The sequence below is a fragment of the Diabrotica virgifera genome, chromosome 3 (assembly GCF_917563875.1).
Source record: "Diabrotica virgifera virgifera chromosome 3, PGI_DIABVI_V3a".
Classification (NCBI taxonomy): Eukaryota; Metazoa; Arthropoda; class Insecta; order Coleoptera; family Chrysomelidae; genus Diabrotica; species Diabrotica virgifera.
This window is the reverse complement of record NC_065445.1, coordinates 71296400-71314813: the sequence shown is the minus strand read 5'-3', so window position 1 is coordinate 71314813 and position 18414 is coordinate 71296400. Positions and strand designations below refer to the sequence as shown.

At 34.6% G+C, this 18414-nt stretch overlaps 1 protein-coding gene across 1 annotated transcript in view; it reads right to left on the bottom strand.

The window, feature by feature from the left end:
* The window catches only part of LOC114325289 (cuticle protein 16.8), a 59159-nt gene extending 42304 nt beyond the window's left edge, over nt 1-16855 (bottom strand). Inside the window, exons 1-2 of the mRNA XM_028273310.2 lie at nt 16692-16855; nt 3218-3398 (exon numbers count right to left, since the gene is read on the bottom strand). Coding sequence (XP_028129111.1) covers nt 3218-3398; nt 16692-16703 — 193 coding nt within the window. The 5' untranslated portion in view covers nt 16704-16855. The remainder of the gene's footprint in view (nt 1-3217; nt 3399-16691) is intronic.
* Between the last annotated feature and the right edge of the window lie 1559 nt (nt 16856-18414).

Sequence of the window (18414 nt, the reverse complement as noted above, 5' to 3'; positions counted from 1 at the left end):
TTAATTTCACGACCCGAAGGGGAGTGAAATTATGTCAAAGTGTCACGAGGGCAAAACAAATCGATAATTTAAGAGCTCGAGAGAAATTCGGTAAGATTATTTCATGAATAAAACTACCTTTTTAAATCATTTTAACTAATATTATATTGATATATTTTCCTGAACAAGGATGAGGCAAAAAATAAAGGAGGCAAAGGCTCAATTTGGGCAAACAGAATAGAATGGAACCACCACATAAGCCGAATGACAACAAATACAGGAGTAAGGAAGGCGAGACACGGTTCCCCAATAGGAAGACGATCAGTGGGAAGACCACGAAAACGATGGAACGACAACTTACTAGAGGCACATTGAAAAAACAGACAGTCATGTCTATACAAAAAGAAGAAGAATGTAGGTTTTCACTTGCCCAGTATCGATATGTCTGGCGGTGTACATATACAGTGCTCTTCAGATCAAACTATCCACCTTAAATAACTTATGAACCACTGATTTTTAGAAAAAACGCAAAAACACTTCAAATAATAATTGAAGGGGGAGACATTATGCCATATTTAAGCTTGCTGGGAAAGGCACCCTCTCACCCCCCGTATCATCCCTCAATTTTGTTTAAATTACTACCCCCTTTTTTATTTCATATTTGGATTCTACTCTTTGTCCTGATTTCAAAAATGTATAACACTTGATGCTTGAAGTGATTAGTTTATCAGAAAAATAAATACAAATGCAAGAAAACTGGATTGAATAAATATGATTTTTTTAACAATTTTATAACATTTAGAGTGAACATTTCACTACCAAAAATTTTAACAATAATTATTCAAAAATTTTAACAATAATAATTATTCAAGCTTTCAAAAATCATTTTAAATAATTATTGTTAAAATTTTTGGTAGTGAAATGTTCATTCTAAATGGACCAAGACCTAGCAACGTCGGAAAAAAAAAATAACTTTAACACCGCTGATTCTTTCATATATTGTTCCCTATGCTTCCTCGAACACCGTACCGGCCATCTGGCTACTGTTACAGGTTGCGTTCATTACTGCGCAGCACACTTGTACAGGTAAACATATCGAATTTAAAATTATTGTAAAACGAAAAATTTTTTTTGTCATTACTTTTTAAACATTATTAGAAATATGAATATGAACTGTAATTGCCAGACATTTCTGTGGTTTAAAAAGTAATGACAAAAAAATTTTTCGTCCTAAAATAATTTAAAGTCAATATACAGAGTGATTGATGAGTGTGATAAAGTTCAGTAGATCCGCTATAGTAATAAATAGCAATAAAAGTTAAAAATAAAAATTGTGGCCAACTTTTAGCTTCACATTACGAAATTAGTTAGATTGTTACAGGGTGTTCGATAACATAGTGGCAGACCAAACTTATGTTTTTTTAAATGGAACACCCTATATTTTATTTTATATTCGAAATCCTCTTAACTTCCCCATCACAAAAATATAAAGGTTTGTTATGTTATATAGGGCTTTTACAAAGTTATAACCAATTTTTTATGAAAATTGTAACAAGTTCAGCTCCCTGTATAAATAAAAAAGCACAACAGCGATGGTTTATTGGTGCTATATTTTTTTGTTGATTGTGAAAATTTTTAAGAGTTGTTGATATTGCTAATTTTCCTTATATCGAATACAGGGTGAGTCAAAACGCAAGTACAGCTGGTTCCTAAAAAAACTGATACGACTCTTAGTAAGATTTGATCATTTTGAGCAGTGTATGATTGGTCTGACATTATATTACATTTATTATGACAGACAAATAATAAAATAAGCAAACAAACAGCCATTTTTTAAGGTTGAAGTTATCTGACCAATTTTAAGATTTGGCAGTAACAGTGATAGTATGTAACTAATAAGTATTTATTCTTCAAAATATAATAAATTAAATATAATTAAACTCATATTTATTATATCACACCTCATCAAAAGCTTTTTACAAGAACATAGTCAGCGATTTTGATATGGCTTAGAGCCAGACTACATCAAGATCGCCTATAAATCGTGCTGGTAATTGCCTTGCAGCGAGACCAAAAACAAAAAGAAGAAGAAGAAGAAAGTACACTGCTCAATTTTCTACAAAATACGCTGTAAGAATGGTATCAGTTTTTTTTGGAACCAGCTGTACATTCTTTTCTCAGAAATTTTAAATGGTACACCCTGTATTTTATATTACTATCGAAAAATATCATTACCGTACTTTAATTTTTGTATAATATTCCCTATGCCTAAATTTGTTTGTTTTCGAGATATTTTAATTTTTCAGAGCAAGTTATTAATTAGGGTGTTCTATTTAAAATTACTGTGAAAATAATGTACTTGCGTTTTGACTCACCCTGTATTCGATATGAAGAAAATTAGCAATATCAACCATTTTTATAAATTTTGACAATCAACAAAAAAATACGGCACCAATAAACCATTGTTGTTGTGCTTATTTTTATTTATACAGGGAGCTGAACTTATTACGATTTTCATAGAACATTGGTTATAACTTTGTAAATATCCTGTATAACATAACAAACCTTTATATTTTTGTGATGGAGAAGTTAAGAAGATTTCGATTCAAAAATAAAATATGGGGTGTTCCATTTAAAAAAACAAAAGTTTGGTCTGCCACTATGTTATTGAACACCCTGTAACATTCTAACTAATTTTGTAATGTGAAGCGCAAAGTTAGCTACAATTTTTGTTATTAACTTTTATTGCTATCTATTACTATAACGGATCTACTAAGCTTTTTCACACTAATCAATCACCCTGATTTTGTGTTTACCTGTACAGGTGTGCTGCGCAGTAACGAACGCAACATGTATCAGCGGCCAGATGGCCGGTACGGTGTTCGAGGAAGCACAGGGAACAATATATGAAAGAATAAGCCGTCTTAAAAATGATTTCTAGAAAACGTTGCTAGCTCTTAGATTTTTGAAATCAGTACAAAGAGGAGAATCCAAATCTAAAATAAAAAAGGGGGTAGTAATTTAAAAAAAAATTAAGGGATGATACGGGGGGTGAGAGGTTGCCTTTCCCGGCAAGCTTAAATATGGCATAATGTCTTCCCCTTCCATTATTATTTGACGTGTTTTTGCGTTTTTTCTAAAAATCAGTGGTTCAGAAGTTATTTAAAGTGGATAGTTTTATCTGAAGAGAACTGTATAAATATTAAGCTTATTTCGTGTAAATTGCTATTTTACATACCTTGAACAAGCCCAGATCCATCGGATACTTCGGAGTGGGTTCTGTCTATGTGCCCCGGGAACCTTCCAGCAGCGTATCCAAACGCATATGGCTTCGGAGGTGGTGGCGGTGTATGTTCTTCAGGTACAAGAAGATGTACGTCACAAAGGCCAATTGACAGTAAGAAAGGCAATATTATTAACTAAAAAAAAATAAATCAAATTAGTCCATGTGGTGAGACCGCTCCCGTCTGAAAAAATTTCTGATTCGGTTTCTTTGTGGATTCATATTCAAAAATATCTCCTTTAAAAAAATCTGAGGGTGCCGGTCGGAATTTTTGGGCAGAAATTGTTTAAACAATTTTTTTAAACAAATACAAAAGATCACATTTTTTGACCCAAAACATATTTTCTTAGGTTTTTTGGGTCATTCTAAACAAAGAAGATATCTTGTAATTTTTCTCAAAAATTAATAGTTTTTGAGTTATAGGCGATTTAAAATCTGAAAAATGCGATAATACGCATTTTCAAGGCTTAAAAACTCATATTTAAATTAGTATTTTTGAGGTTGCCAAGTACTTGAATTGTAGTTTCAACATTCATTTTCAAGATTCTGCAGACTGATCGGGTCTAACTTAAATTTACATCGTTGTTATTTAATTGTTAATTATGCGTGTCCATCAGATTTTTTGCCGGTGCGGCGCGCACAATTTCCAAAAATCTCCTATTTTCCTCCGAAAAATATATTTTTTAGATTTTTTGGTACATTCTAAATAAAATAGGTTTCTTGTCATTTTTCTCAAAAGTTAATAGTTTTAAAGTTATAAGCGATTTAAAACGCATTTTCGGATTTTAAATCGCTTATAACTTTAAAACTATTAACTTTTGAGAAAAATGACAAGAAACCTATTTTATTTAGAATGTCCCGAAAAATCTAAAAAATATATTCTTTGGAGGAAAATAGGAGATTTTTTTGAAAAAGTGCGCGCCGCACCGGCAAAGAAAATCGGATGGACACGCATAATTAACAATTAAATAACAACGGTGCAAATTGAAGTTAGACCCGATCAGTCTGCAGAATCTTGAAAACGAATGTTTTCTTGAATCTTGAAAACGAATGTTTTCTTGAAACTTGAAAACGAATACGAGTTTTTAATCCTTAAAAATGCGTATTTTCGCATTTTTCCGACTTTAAATCGCCTTATAACTCGAAAACTATCAACTTTTGAGAAAAATCACAAGATACCTTTATTGTTTAGAATGACCGAAAAAACCTAAAAAATATTCTTCGTGTCAAAAAAAGATGATCTTTTGTATTTGTTTAAAAATATTGTTTAAACAATTTCTGTCCTAAAATTCCTCCCGGCACCTTTCAGATTTATTTAAAGGGGACATTTTGAATAGGAATCCACAAAGAAACCGAATCAGAAATTTTTTCAGACGGGAACGGTCTCACCACATGGACTAAATGTTATACAGTGCTAGCCAAAAGTCCCCTCCCCTCTTCGTATCTTTTGAACGGTTATACGTTATACTACTTATAATAGTGAAATTTGGAGGGAGGAAATAAACGACGCGTAGGCTTCTCAACTAGTCGTAACTTCTTCTTCTTCTTATGCAATCCACTAATGAATGTTCGCGATCACGTTTGACCATTTTTCTCTATCCCTTGCAGTATGTATTAGGTCTCCTATGTTTCTTAGTCCTGTCCATTGTTTGACACTACGGAGCCATGACATTTTCTTCCTGTCCATTCCCCTTCTTCCTTCGATCTTTTCTTCAATTAAGGTTTGCAGAAACTGGTATCTTTCGTTTCTAATTAGGACCCCAGGTATGCCGTTTTTCTCTGTTTAATTGTGCGTAACAGTTGTCGTTCTGTACCAATTCTTACTCTAGTCATAACAGGTGACGTAATTATCGTAGATGATGTTACAGAGGCACTGTGACCGATAATTTTAAATGGAACCTTATGGCAAGTGATATGTCATTTGAAAGGTATTGAAAATATCTATTCAATCATACTTATTTTATTTGAATTTAAGCTGATATTGATGAATAAATTAAACAAGAATAAAAAACCGCTAAAAGCCTTAAAAATTAGTGGCGCATACAATATTCCAGCTACAAAAGAGCTGATATGATTATTACGTGGCGCAAAAATGTATTTTCATTTTGATGAAAAATAACATTCTAGTTTTATTTTGAAAGATTTTTCCATAATATTTGTTAAATTTGAAGTAAATCGCGCCACAAAAGAGTAACTTTGAAGTTTGCATTTTTAAGCTCTTTTGTGGCGCGTTTTACTTCAAATTTAGCAAATATTATAGAAAAGAAACTAGAATTTTATTTTCAATCACAATGAAAATACATTTTTGCGCCACGTAATATTCATATCAGCTCTTTTGTAGCTGGAATATTGTATGCGCCACTCATTTTTACGGCTTTTAGCGGTTTTTTATTCTTGTATCGGGAGTTTTTATAAATTAAATGTTTGAAGTTGAATGTAATGTTTCTCGATTACACGTTAAGCGTTATAAATGGTCGCCTATGTGGCAATTTCTCCCAAATGATCCAGTGGTTACTACACCAAACTTGTGATAGGACAATCCGAGTTCATATCCCAGCCATCCTTATATATTTTTTTCATTATAATTCATTGTGTCCGCATCGAATGTACACTAGTCTTTTTTCCTATTCGACATAGATTAAAAAAATATTTAGATGGCCCGCAAATGAACTCAGATTGCCCGATCAAATTTAGCGTCGTAACCACTACAACTACATAAACCATTTCGGCGATAATGGTTAAATGGATTACACTTTTGGAGTTCGAAAAGTTCTAAACAGCTTAACCGATTTTGATCACTAAACCTAAGTTTGAAACGTATTGACAAGTAGTACCTGATGTATTTAAGGTCAAGTATGATAACTGAAGGTATTGCAGGAATTATTGAGCTTAAAAAACCGTTTTTCCCATAGGAAATATATTTGATCCTATTTATAAAGCCTATAACTTAAAAATTCGAATTTTCCCAGATATGACGTATACACCGTTAGACGCGTCTAGTGTTCTCTTACAAACGCTCAGTTATTGGCGCAATTCGTAGGTTAAAATTTTGAGTAATTGTCAAAAAACCAAAATTTTCAAAGTTTAGTTTTTTTACCATTTTAAAGCTTAACACAACGCTATTGATTTGGTGTACTTGTGGTTTTCTTGCCTCTCCTTGAACCTAAGATATATGCCACCAGAAAATATACCGTTTTGTAACTACCCAGTCCTATAGCTGGCTTATGGCTCGTCAAAAGTCACAAACTACACCGGTTCTGTATCGGCCCTGACCCCCGCTTGAAACACAGAAAAAAAATCAGATCGGTGTAACTTTTCCACACACCCATATACCCACAAACATTTTCCCCTTTTTAAATAGAAATTGAGTCATATTTCTGAGCTCGGTAACTTTGAATGGTATAACCGATTTTCAAAATTAGACATGCGTTGGAAAGGTAATGATCAGTACTATTAGAAGCCGCAAAGGTCGGACTTAAATTTTTGAAGTTTTTGGGAGTTTTGGGTACGAGAACGAAAAACAGACCCTACATAGAAAGGGCCGTAAAATCCACACCGTGGACCAAAATGGATGGTTGATATATGGATGGAAGGGTCTTTTCGTAAAGTTTAGGATGTGATTGGGCTCAATTTTTAATTCAGACAGATTTAGAAAATCGAAAATTTCGTGTATATATAGTGTCGCATGTAGAGGGGTTGTGCACCACTGGTCAGAACTGCCGTTCTCTGGGATAAATAATAAAATCGTTTAAAAATTGGGTTAAATATGAATAGCTCAATAGTCATTTTCTACTTCTTGATGTGTTGCGTTTCTTGAAAAATTGCACATATGTTGTGTTTAACTAGGTTCTGAGGTAGTTTAACTAAGATGTTCTTTTTGCTGGATCTCGCTTTCCAAATATCTTTCCCTGCACGATGGCTTGTAGAAGGACATATCTGGATTAATTTCGTATAATGTGTCCGAATTATTTTAACTTTCGAGATTTGATGGTGGTCAGTACCTACCTATCGGTTCTTTTTCATTCTTATGAGGACTTCTTCGTTTGTGACCCTGTCAATCTACGGGAATTTACGTCATCATCATCATCATCAGTGGCGTTACAGCTCTTTATGAGCCAAAAACTTCTTCAGAACGATCCTCCATTCGCCCCTGTCTCTGGCAACTCTTCTCCATGCTCTAATTCCAATATATTTTAAATCAGTTTCTATGTTGTCTTGGTACCTAAGTCTCGGTCTTCCTCTTGTTCGTTGTCCTATCGGCCCTTTTCGGTCAAAATCTTTTCTGACTATGGCATCTTCCTCTCGCCTGATTACATGACCTATCCATCTAAGGCGTGCTACCTTAATGAATTGTACAACGTCAGGTTCTCCAAAATTTCTATACAACTTAAAGTTCTAACGCCTGCTCCACAAACCTTGTTCTTTTATGCCACCATATATTCGTCTTAGAATTTTTCGCTCAAAACGTTTGAGCAGTTCTTGGTCATTCTGAGTAAGTGACCAAGTTTCTGAGCCATATGTTAGCACTGGTCTTATTAGTGTTTTGTAGACAGTCAATATAATTTTTTTAGGTATTTTTGATGCCATCTGTTTTCTTAAGCCATAGTAGCACTTATTGGCGAGCACTATTCTTCTTTTAATTTCTTCACTGACACTGTTATCTTTAGTTAGCAGCGAGCCTAAGTATATGAAGGTGTCGACACCTTCCAGTTTTAGGTCGTCAATTATTATTCTTGTAGGTGTCGGGTTGCTTGACCTAGTGCAACACATATATTTGGTCTTTTGAACATTTATATTTAGCCCCATTCTATGTGCAGATGCTCTTAACGACCGAAATGCTTCAGTCAGAGATTCTATAGATCTACCTATGATGTCTATGTGATCTGCGTATCCGACAATTTGTACTGATTTGTTAAAGATAGTACCATTCATATTAATTTGGGACTCTCGAATTATTTTTTCTAATGCCAGGTTAAATAAGAGACACGATAGTCCATCACCCTGTCTTAGTCCATTTTTGCAATGGAGGGGTCTTGAGAAATCGTTCTGGATCTTTACCACGCTCTCTGCTCCTGTGAGCGTAAGTTCAGTTAATTGGACAAGATGAAGCGGTATTTTAAATTCTACCATAGCAAGTAGAAGTTTACCTCTATTAACTGAGTCGTACCAAAATATTAACAAATTTTGGTCTTTACCAAAATATTAACAAGCTGAATGTAGCGGATTTAACTAATAAATACTGGAAGCTAAAGAACTCTCCTCCCCTTTGCGAGGCTTTTCGAGATCTGTTAAATTTTGACTGTGATTATAACATGATTGATAGTTTTGGACTCGAAGATTTTCATTCTTTTTTACATACAGTTAAATTAGTAAAACCAAGTTACCATGAAAACAGTAATATTAGCTCTAACATCTTAAGAACATTCTTAGATAATTGGCCAGATTCTATAAATATATATACAGATGCATCTAAGACGTTAGTTGGCACTGGATGTGCCTTTTTCATACCTGCTACTAAAACAGAAAAAATATTTAAGTTAGGCCATGATTTTTCTATCTTCAGTGCTGAAGCCATAGCAATTTATGAGGCCCTGCAATATTTTAAAGAATCAGAAGATATATCTGCAACAATTATTTCCGATTCACTCTCTGTTCTTCTTGCTATTCAAACTATAGATTTTCCCAATAACAATTCAAATATTTATATCCTACTAATTAAGAAAATCCTTTTTGAAATTCATAAAAATAAAAGAAGAGTGAACTTTTTATGGGTTAAGGCTCATATAGGACTAACGCATAATGAATATGTTGATAGGTTGGCTAAAAAAGCCATTGAATATGGTACTTCACATAATCGTACGTTTTGCATATCTGACTTAGTTAACACTATTAAGCATCGAGTTAAAAATCAGTGGAGTCAATCATGGCGAGATCTTTGTAAACAATCCAAATCTCAGTATTCACTGATTCAACCTTCTGTTCCAAATATATATTGGTTTAAAAATTACGTAGTACCTCGAAGATATATAACAACATTAATTAGAATGAAGTTTGGACATGCATGTTTCCCTCTACATCTAGCAAGAATTAAAGTTTTTGATTCAAATCTTTGTACAGAATGTCAGAAGGTTGGTGACTTAAATCATACTTTCTTTGAGTGTGCAAAATATATTCCATGCACATATAATTTAATCCAAGATTTAATAAAATGCAATGTTTTTCCACCTTTCAATGTATCCTATCTATTGTCTCTGAACAGTAAGAATATATATGATTGTTTAATGAAATTTATCTGTGAAACTAAAATTAATCTCTAAACTTGTTAATCCTGATAATTTGGTATATTATGTACATATGAAAAAAGAAGAAGAAGAAGATACATAATGGAAAATGTGGTGAGCAACTTGGACAGTCCATAGCGGCCAGCTTTTGAACTGAGTAGAGAGCTGTAGAAGAGTTTGCTATGGAACTCTAAGGACCTCATTGCCTTCCTTATGTATGAACAGAAAACAAAAAAAAAGTTGTGACTGGCTAAATGACACCCAAGTTAATGCCATAAAAAAACAAAAAAAAAAAACAAAAAAAACTGAGTCGTATGCGGCTTTGAAGTCCACGAATATGTGGTGGGTGTAAACGCCGAACTCTAGGGTTTTTTCACGGATCTGCCTCACTGTAAATATCTGGTCCGTTGTTGATTTATTAGAACGGAAACCGCACTGATATCCTCCTACTATTACTTCAGCGTAGGGGAGAAGTCTTTTGTACAATACGTTGGACAACACTTTATATGCCATATTGAGTAGAGTGATGCCTCTATAATTATCACATAACCATCATGTCTCCATTTTTGTGTAGAGGACACAGTACAACCAACTTCCAGTCTGTGGGTGTTTCTTTCTGTTGCCAAATTGCAGTTATCAGTTTATGCATGTGTTTCAAGAGGGTGTCGCCACCGTTTTTGAAGAGTTCAGCAGAGAGATTATCCGAACCGGAAGCTTTGTTATTTTTAAGTGTTAAGATGGCTTCTTTAATTTCTTCTTCGGTGGGGAGTGGCTGTCGATCATCTTCATTAATTTGAAGCATGAGATTCTCCATCTCGCCATCTTCATAATTGCCACTAAGCAGTTCTTCAAAATGTTGCGCCCATCTGTTTAGTATTTGTTCCTTGTTACTAATTATAGAGCCGTCCCTATCTTTACAGGCTATTATTCTGGGTTTGAAGTCTTTTCTGCAGCTATTTATCTGTTGGTAGAATTTTCGTATGTATTTTCCATTGTAGTAGTTAACAATTTCGTTTAGAGCGTGTTCGTATTGTTCTTTCTTTTTTCTTCTGAACATCCTCTTTTCTTCCCTTCTAAGATTTTCATAATCTTCGAGAGTTGATCTCGTCTTGCGCTGCTGGAGTGAGTCTCTTTCTAAAGAAGATCTAGCTTTTCCGATGCGTGCTCTTATCTCTTGGTTATTGGTCCATTCTTCATACTTCATGTATTATGGTGCCGAGGTAGTTGTAGTGCGCCACTCTTTCTACAGGGTTTGGTTGATGTAGAGTTGACCTTCCGTTATTTTTTTCTTGCTAATGATCATAAGCTTTGTCTTCTTTACGTTTATATTGAGTCCATATTGTTGACATAATACGTGATTTTGTTCATAAGGATTTGTAGGTCTTCTAGGTTGTCCGAAAATACTATGGTGCCATCTGCATACGTGATGTTGGTTAGCCGGTACCCGTTTAGTAGAATATCTTTTTCAGTTTAGGGCAAAGCTTCTATTAATATTTGTTCAGAGTAGGGGTTGAAGATTAGAGGAGGTAAAATACAACCTTGCCCCACTCCACGCATGATTTTCACATATCCGGTGTGTTCACCTTTAAGTCTGAGGTATGAATCAGTTACCAGATTGTTACTCAGTCATGTTACCAAGTAGCAATACTAAAAAATGCCGAAGGAGCTTTACGAAAAAAAAATCAAGAAGTACAATAAAAATAAGACAGAATATAGGTAATGAATTCATATACTATATGAAAAAGCAAGAATACAAAACTGGCATAAAAAATTACATTCATCCTGTCTTGCAATAATATAAGAAAGTCAAATTTCAAGATTCTTTCTTTTGTCCTTGGCCATTGCGATTGCGAAGCATTGGGCAAATAATGTTCTGCACGTTTTTACGATCGTTAATCAAATAATAATATTAACCGTTTGTTAATAACATAACAATACTGCATTAGTAATAAATTATCAGTATAACTACAAAACTTAATTGATTATATCAAAAAGCTTCATTTTCTTTCCATTGTGTCGCGACCTTAACCCGTCTATTAAATCTTTTTGTAGATACACCCACTGGTTTAAGATTTACCTATTTCCTACATTGTATATACGGATACCCAAGGTTTATATTATTATACAGTTAATTTTAGGCCTTCACCTTACTAAATCGTGTAGCTATTTATAATGCAGCATCTCAAAAAAGGTTACCCAATTTAGATAAACCTACTTATACTCGTGACAATAGGAAGGAATTATTAAACACGAGTAACATTTTAGTAATTGATTTTTTGTCAGTAAGTCACTAAGATCTACGGAAGCGTGTTTACCAACATAATTTACTATCAATACTTGATAATATATGCTTATAGTAAGAGAGCAAGGGTAATGTTTGAAGGGATGTGAAGAAACCATGAATAGTGGACTGTATATTTGCGCTGGTTTGAACTTCTTGTTGCAAAAATTAAAACTGGATCAAGGATGTCTGACGGATTTAAGGTCACGAAAGGATTGAAGCAGGGTTGTTGTATTTCGCCTACCCTTTTTAAAATTTATCTGGAACAAGCACTCAAGCTGTGGAAAAGAAAATGTAATGGCATGGGAATCCCTCTCAATGACGACACAACACTATACACTTTATGTTTCGCTGATGACCAAATTCTGATTGCTCAAGATCATGACGACTTAAGTTACATGACGCGGAAGCTAATAGAAGAATATAACAAATGGGGTCTCGAAGTCAACATTAAGAAAACTGAAGCCATGTGTATTGGAGGAACAAAGCAGCCCATTACATTAGACGATGGGGTAGAAATTAAACACTGCGATGAATACAAGTACCTGGGCATGAAGATAACTCAAGATGGAACACTCGATGCTGCTATAAAAGACAGAAACATACAGGGTAGAAAAGCCATATCCATGATGAACGGCATTCTGTGGGACCAGACAATATCTAAGGCGAACAAACAGCTCATATACAATAGCATACTTAAAAGTATAATCACATATGGCAGTGAAGTTTGGCCACTGAAACAAAGACCGCAGAAAATGTTACTAGTAACAGAAATGGACTTCTGGAGAAGAGCAGCAGGCAAATCAAGAAGAGATCGGATACCGAACGAGAGAATACGAGAATTGATGGGAGTAACACATACAATAATTGAGACATAAAAACAAAATAACTGGTATGGTACGGCCATGTACAGAGAATGCCAGATGACATGATCCGTAAACAGATTTTGGCATGGACACAACAAGGGAGAAGAAAAAGAGGAAGGCCGAGAAGAAGCTGGAGGGAGGGAATTGAAAAAGAACTAGAGTTAGAGGAAAGAGAGATCCCTCCAGGTCTATGGTTAAACAGAGAAGAATGGCGGTTAGAGTCGGAAGGCGTCAGAGAACGCTGTAAACCGATAGTAGTAGTATATGATATAGCCTTGCAAACATTATTCACGATTACGTTCCCGATAAAACAGATGTTAAAAGATGCCCCTGGTCAGACGGTGGATCGGTCTGCCTCCTTCAGCATTCCCAGTTGGCGTTAGGTCTGGTGAGTGCGATGGGTATGAAAAATCACTGCTACGCAAAATAAGGCAATCCCCAAAATGATCGCGCAGTATTCGAACAGACTCTCTGGCCGTGTAACAGGTGGCCCCATCCTGCTGAAACCATTGTTGAGTTTAAGCTTGGACCCTTTTCTCTACCTTTTCCGTTTGACCGAAAATAGCACCCCACGATAAAAAATTTGTCTGCGAAACTGAGAACAATCCTGAAGTATCTAACATTAGCACGACGCGACGTTCACATACGTTATAACTACGTTCGGAAACCACTCTGTACGTTTCAGCACATTACATTTATTACATAATACAAGTTTGAGGCATACGCAATACGCATTTCAGTACTGGTTATTTTGCCGCATAAAGTAAAAGAACGCAAAACACAATAGTTTGGTCATATCGTAAGAAATCAAAAGTATAAACTGCTCGAACTTTTAATCGAAGGCAAAATCAATAGCAAAAGGGGACCAGGAAGAACACGCAACTCTTGGCTTAAAAACCTACGACAATGGACGAATGTGACCTGCATAGAATTGTTCAGAGCGGCTGCAAATAAGATTAAATGGGCAAATGCAATGGCCAACTTCCTTAAGGATAAGTCACCGTAAGAAGAGAAGATTGAGCTGTTTCATACCCTAAATGCTAAATTATTGCAATAAAAATTATCTCAATATCTTGAATCTTTCTATTACCAGAGAACGGCAGTTCTCGCCAGTGGCGCACACCAACACCCCCCTACACGTGACACTATATACAGGGTGTCCCAGACTAAATTAGCCACGCTATATCTCTTAAACGAATAGAGATTTTCGAATGGGACAAAAAGTGGTCTATTCTAATTGTAATACACTTTAGTATGGCGTAGAAAAAATCATCCCCTAAATATTTATCCCTTAGTTACAACCCCTAACTTTAATTTTTTTAATAGCACCCTGTATATTTTTTTATAGTTTTGAATGTGGTCCTTTATCGTCTATTCAACACATTTTTTGGAAATAAAATCGGTTCGTAAATAACCAAGAAAATATCAGTTTAGTTTTGTTAATTATGTGTCCCAGACTAATTTATCCAGGCTATATTTCCTAAATGAATAGAGATTTTCGAATGGGACAAAAACTGATCTATTACATTAATACACTTTATATGGCGTAGAAAAAAAATTATCCCCTAAATATGCATCCCTTAGTTACAACCCCTAACTTTATTTTTTTTAAATGGCACCCTGTAAGTTAGGGATGAATATTTGAAGGATGAATTTTTTCTACGCCATATGAAAGTGTATTACAAATGGAATAGATCAGTTTTTGTCCCATTCGAAAATCTCTATTCGTTTAAGAAATATAGCCTGGATAAATTAGTCTGGGACACACAATTAACAAAAATAAACTGATAGTTTCTTGGTTATTTACAAATCGATTTTATTTTCAAAAAATGTGTTGAATAGATGATAAAAGACCACATCCAAAACTATAAAAAAACATACAGGGTGCTATTAAAAAAATTAAACTTAGGGGTTGTAACTAAGGGATGAATATTTAGGGGATGATTTTTTGTACGCCATATTAAAGTGTATTACAAGTAGAATATACCACTTTTTTCCCATTCGAGAATCTCTATTTGTTTAAGAGATATAGCGTGGCTAAATTAGTCTGGGACACCCTGTATACACGAAATTTTCGATTGTCTAAATCTGACTGATTTGAAAGATGGGCCAAGTCCCGTCTTAAAGTTCAGGAAAAGACTCACCCATTCATATGTCAACCATCCATTTTGGTCCAAGGGTGTGGACTTTACGGCCCTTTCTATTTAGGGTCTGTTTTTCGTTCTCGTCCCCAAAACTCCCAAAAACTTTAAAAATTTAAGTCCGACCTTTGCGGCTTCTAATAGTACTGATCATTACCTTTCCAACGCATGTCTAATTTTGAAAATCGGTTATACCATTCAAAAGTTACCGAGCTCAGAAGTATAACTCACTTTTTATTTAAAAAAGGGAAAATGTTTGTGGATATGTATGTATGTGTGTTTAAAAGTTAAACCGATTTGAATTTTTTTTTTCTGTGTTTGAAGAGGGGGTCAGGGCCGATTCAGAACCGGTGTACTTTGTGACTTTTGACCACCCATAAGCCAGCTGGAGGACTTGGTAGGTACAAAACGGCATATTTTTTGGGGGTATATATCTTCGGATCAAGAAGAGACAGGAGAACCGCAAATAACCAAATCAATAGTGTTGAGTTAAGCTTTCAAATGGTGTCTAAGCCGCCAGGATCAGACATACACACGGCTCAGTACAGCCGAAAAACTGAAAAACTATACTTTGAAAATTTTGGTTTTTCGACAATTACTCAAAATTTCAACCTACGAATTGCGCCAATAACTGAGCGTTTGTAGAAGGACTCTAGATGAATCTAACGGTGTATACGTCATATGAGGGAAAATGCGAATTTTTAAGTTATAGGCTTCATAAGTATGATCAAATCTATTTCCTACGGGAAAAACGGTTTCTCAAGCTCAATAATTCCTGTAATAGCTTCAGTTATCATACTTGACCTTAGTAGATCCATCAGATACTACTGGTAAATACGTTTCAAACTCACGTTTACTGATCAAAATCGGTTAAGCCTTTTAGAAGTTATTAAGCTACAAAAGTATAATCCAATTAACGATTATTCCCGAAATGGTTTATGTAGTTGTAGTGATTACGACGCTAAATTTGATCTGGCAACGAGCAATCCGACTTCATTTACCGGTCATCTCAATATTTTTTTTCAATCTATTTCGAATAGAAAAAAATCTAGTGTACATCCGATGAACACTAGATCATTTGGGAGATAATAGATTATGCAACAAAGGTGACCATTTATAAAGCTTAACGAGTAATAGAGGAACATTGCATTCAACTTCATACATTTAATTTATAAATAACTTTGAAAAACTCCTGATACAAGAATAAAAAACCTCTAAACGCCTTAAAAATGAGTGGCGCATACAATATTCCATCTACAAAAGATCTGATATGAATATTACGTGGCGCGAAAATGTATTTTCATTTTGATGTAAAACAAAATTCTAGTTTTATTTTAATAAAAGATTTTTCCATAATATTTGCTAAATTTGAAGTAAACGCGCTACAAAAGGGTTTCAAAATTCAAACTGTATCAAAGTTACTCTTTTGTGGCGCGTTTACTTCAAATTTAGCAAATATTATGGAAAAATCTTTTAAAATAAAACTAGAATTTTGTTTTGCACCAAAATGAAAATACATTTTTGCGCCACGTAATATTCATATCAGATCTTTTGTAGCTGGAATATTGTATGCGCCACTCATTTTTAAGGCGTTTAACTGTTTTTTATTCTTGTATAAAATACAATGTAAAATAAAAAACGTCAAATACTAATACTTCCATCAATATATACATCAATAATTTAAATAATTTGGGTTAAGGTTAGAAAGAAACAAGCTGTCGAGTCGGACGGCCCAACTTAAGCATCGTCATTATGTGATTCACGCACGTGATACCGAAACTTTTATATAACTCACAAACAAGCGCAATAACACAAAAGTTACCAGAGAGTTACGCAACTATAATAGATGTAATAACTTACCGACTTCTTCATCTCGGAATCGATAGACAGAAAAAACAATACAAGAATAATGATACGTAAATGAACCGTCCAAATATCACAACCGCACTAGGTGTATATTGATTTGTATTTGAATATACCATATACCTTACCTACTGGAATCAAGAAACAAGTGAAAGTCGTATTAGGTAGATATTGCACATGTCTCGATTAAGTGGTTCTCCACACGAATGATGAGAGAGGCTTACATACCAGGGAAACTCGTAAAATGTATGATGCGTTATTCAAAGTGTTACGGTTCACTTTTCACTATTGGTAAGTAGATTTCTTGAATGCCATAGTGCTTAATTATAATTTCAATATTAATAATAAAGTAATTCGGTTATGTTTATATTAAAGCGGTCAATTTTTTGCTGAGGGCAAAATGGTCTTGTCCATTTGAACATTCAGTCAACCACTCTAACCATGACCCTAATCGTCTAAGAGTCAAATATCGGTTTCTTGACCTTTCAAGGTCATTACGATAGGCGACTACCGGAAGGTTCCTCCATCTTGGTTTTTCCCGTTTTTTTAGTAGGTACTTAAATTCACATAGTGAAAACGTTAAGTTTGTTACTTTCATTTTTAATGGATTTGTAAACTTAAGATGAAATAAATCAGGAATTTTCTGCAGAATATTTTCTACTTATCATGGAATTCATAGATGGAATTCCCGATTAATAGAAAACACACACAAAGGGCACCCACCATCTTCGGTAAGTCATTCAGCTATTATCTATCGTAAAACTGTTACAGCCCCTGGTTATAATGACAGATTGTGTAAATTATTACTTCTTTTTAGACCTTTTGATACCATCTACGTCCTTTCGGTATCATCTACGACTGTCTAATGCCATCTTTAGCTACAGTGGATGATCTGGTTGTCCAACTAGGAGGTTATGTAAAGGTTAAATCAAAGGAGCAAAAACCGAAATACAAGTAAGATCTTTCGTTTTTTCTTGGTTATTAAGTTACGAGATCTGGAGTGTGTTCTTTACTTAGTGTAAATTAGTGAGAGACAATATTATTCTGACTTACTTGGAATATTACTTATTTATTGAACATCATTTAGTTGTATTAATTTACGTATAAGTAATATTAAATTATGAACAGCCAAGTGTAATCCCAAAATTACTTTTGAGTAGTGTTGCCCAAATGCAAGACTAAGACGAGACTTAAACAGTCTTGGTCTTGGTCTTGTGCCAATTCACCTGGTCTTGGTATTGGTATTGCGCTCCCGGTCTTCATCATTGTCTTGGTCTTGTAGCAAGAGTCTTGCAAGTCTCGCAGTTACCCACTAGCCTATTGCTATTTATTAAACGTTACTTTAGATCTTGGAACAACGTAACAGAGTAGGTACATTTAAAGCTTGAATTAACATAGCCATAGTAAAGACCAAACAAATGAATAATTGTCTAAACAACTGACACCGGAGAACAACAAGGACTAGATGAAAAACACTCATTATTACTAGACTCGAAGAAAAGATCAATTGGGAATGAAGTTTAGTGATGTCGAAAAAGTAATTACTCGTTACTTTATAGGTATTCGTTACTATCCAATACCCTGAGGGCTTGTTTATATGCAGGCGGTTTGCCAACGTCGACTGGGAGGTTTACCTGTTTTACTTGATTTCACCCTAATACCGCCTTTGAAGTATCACTCTAATACCAATAAAAATAGGGAAAAAACAGGTTAATCTCGA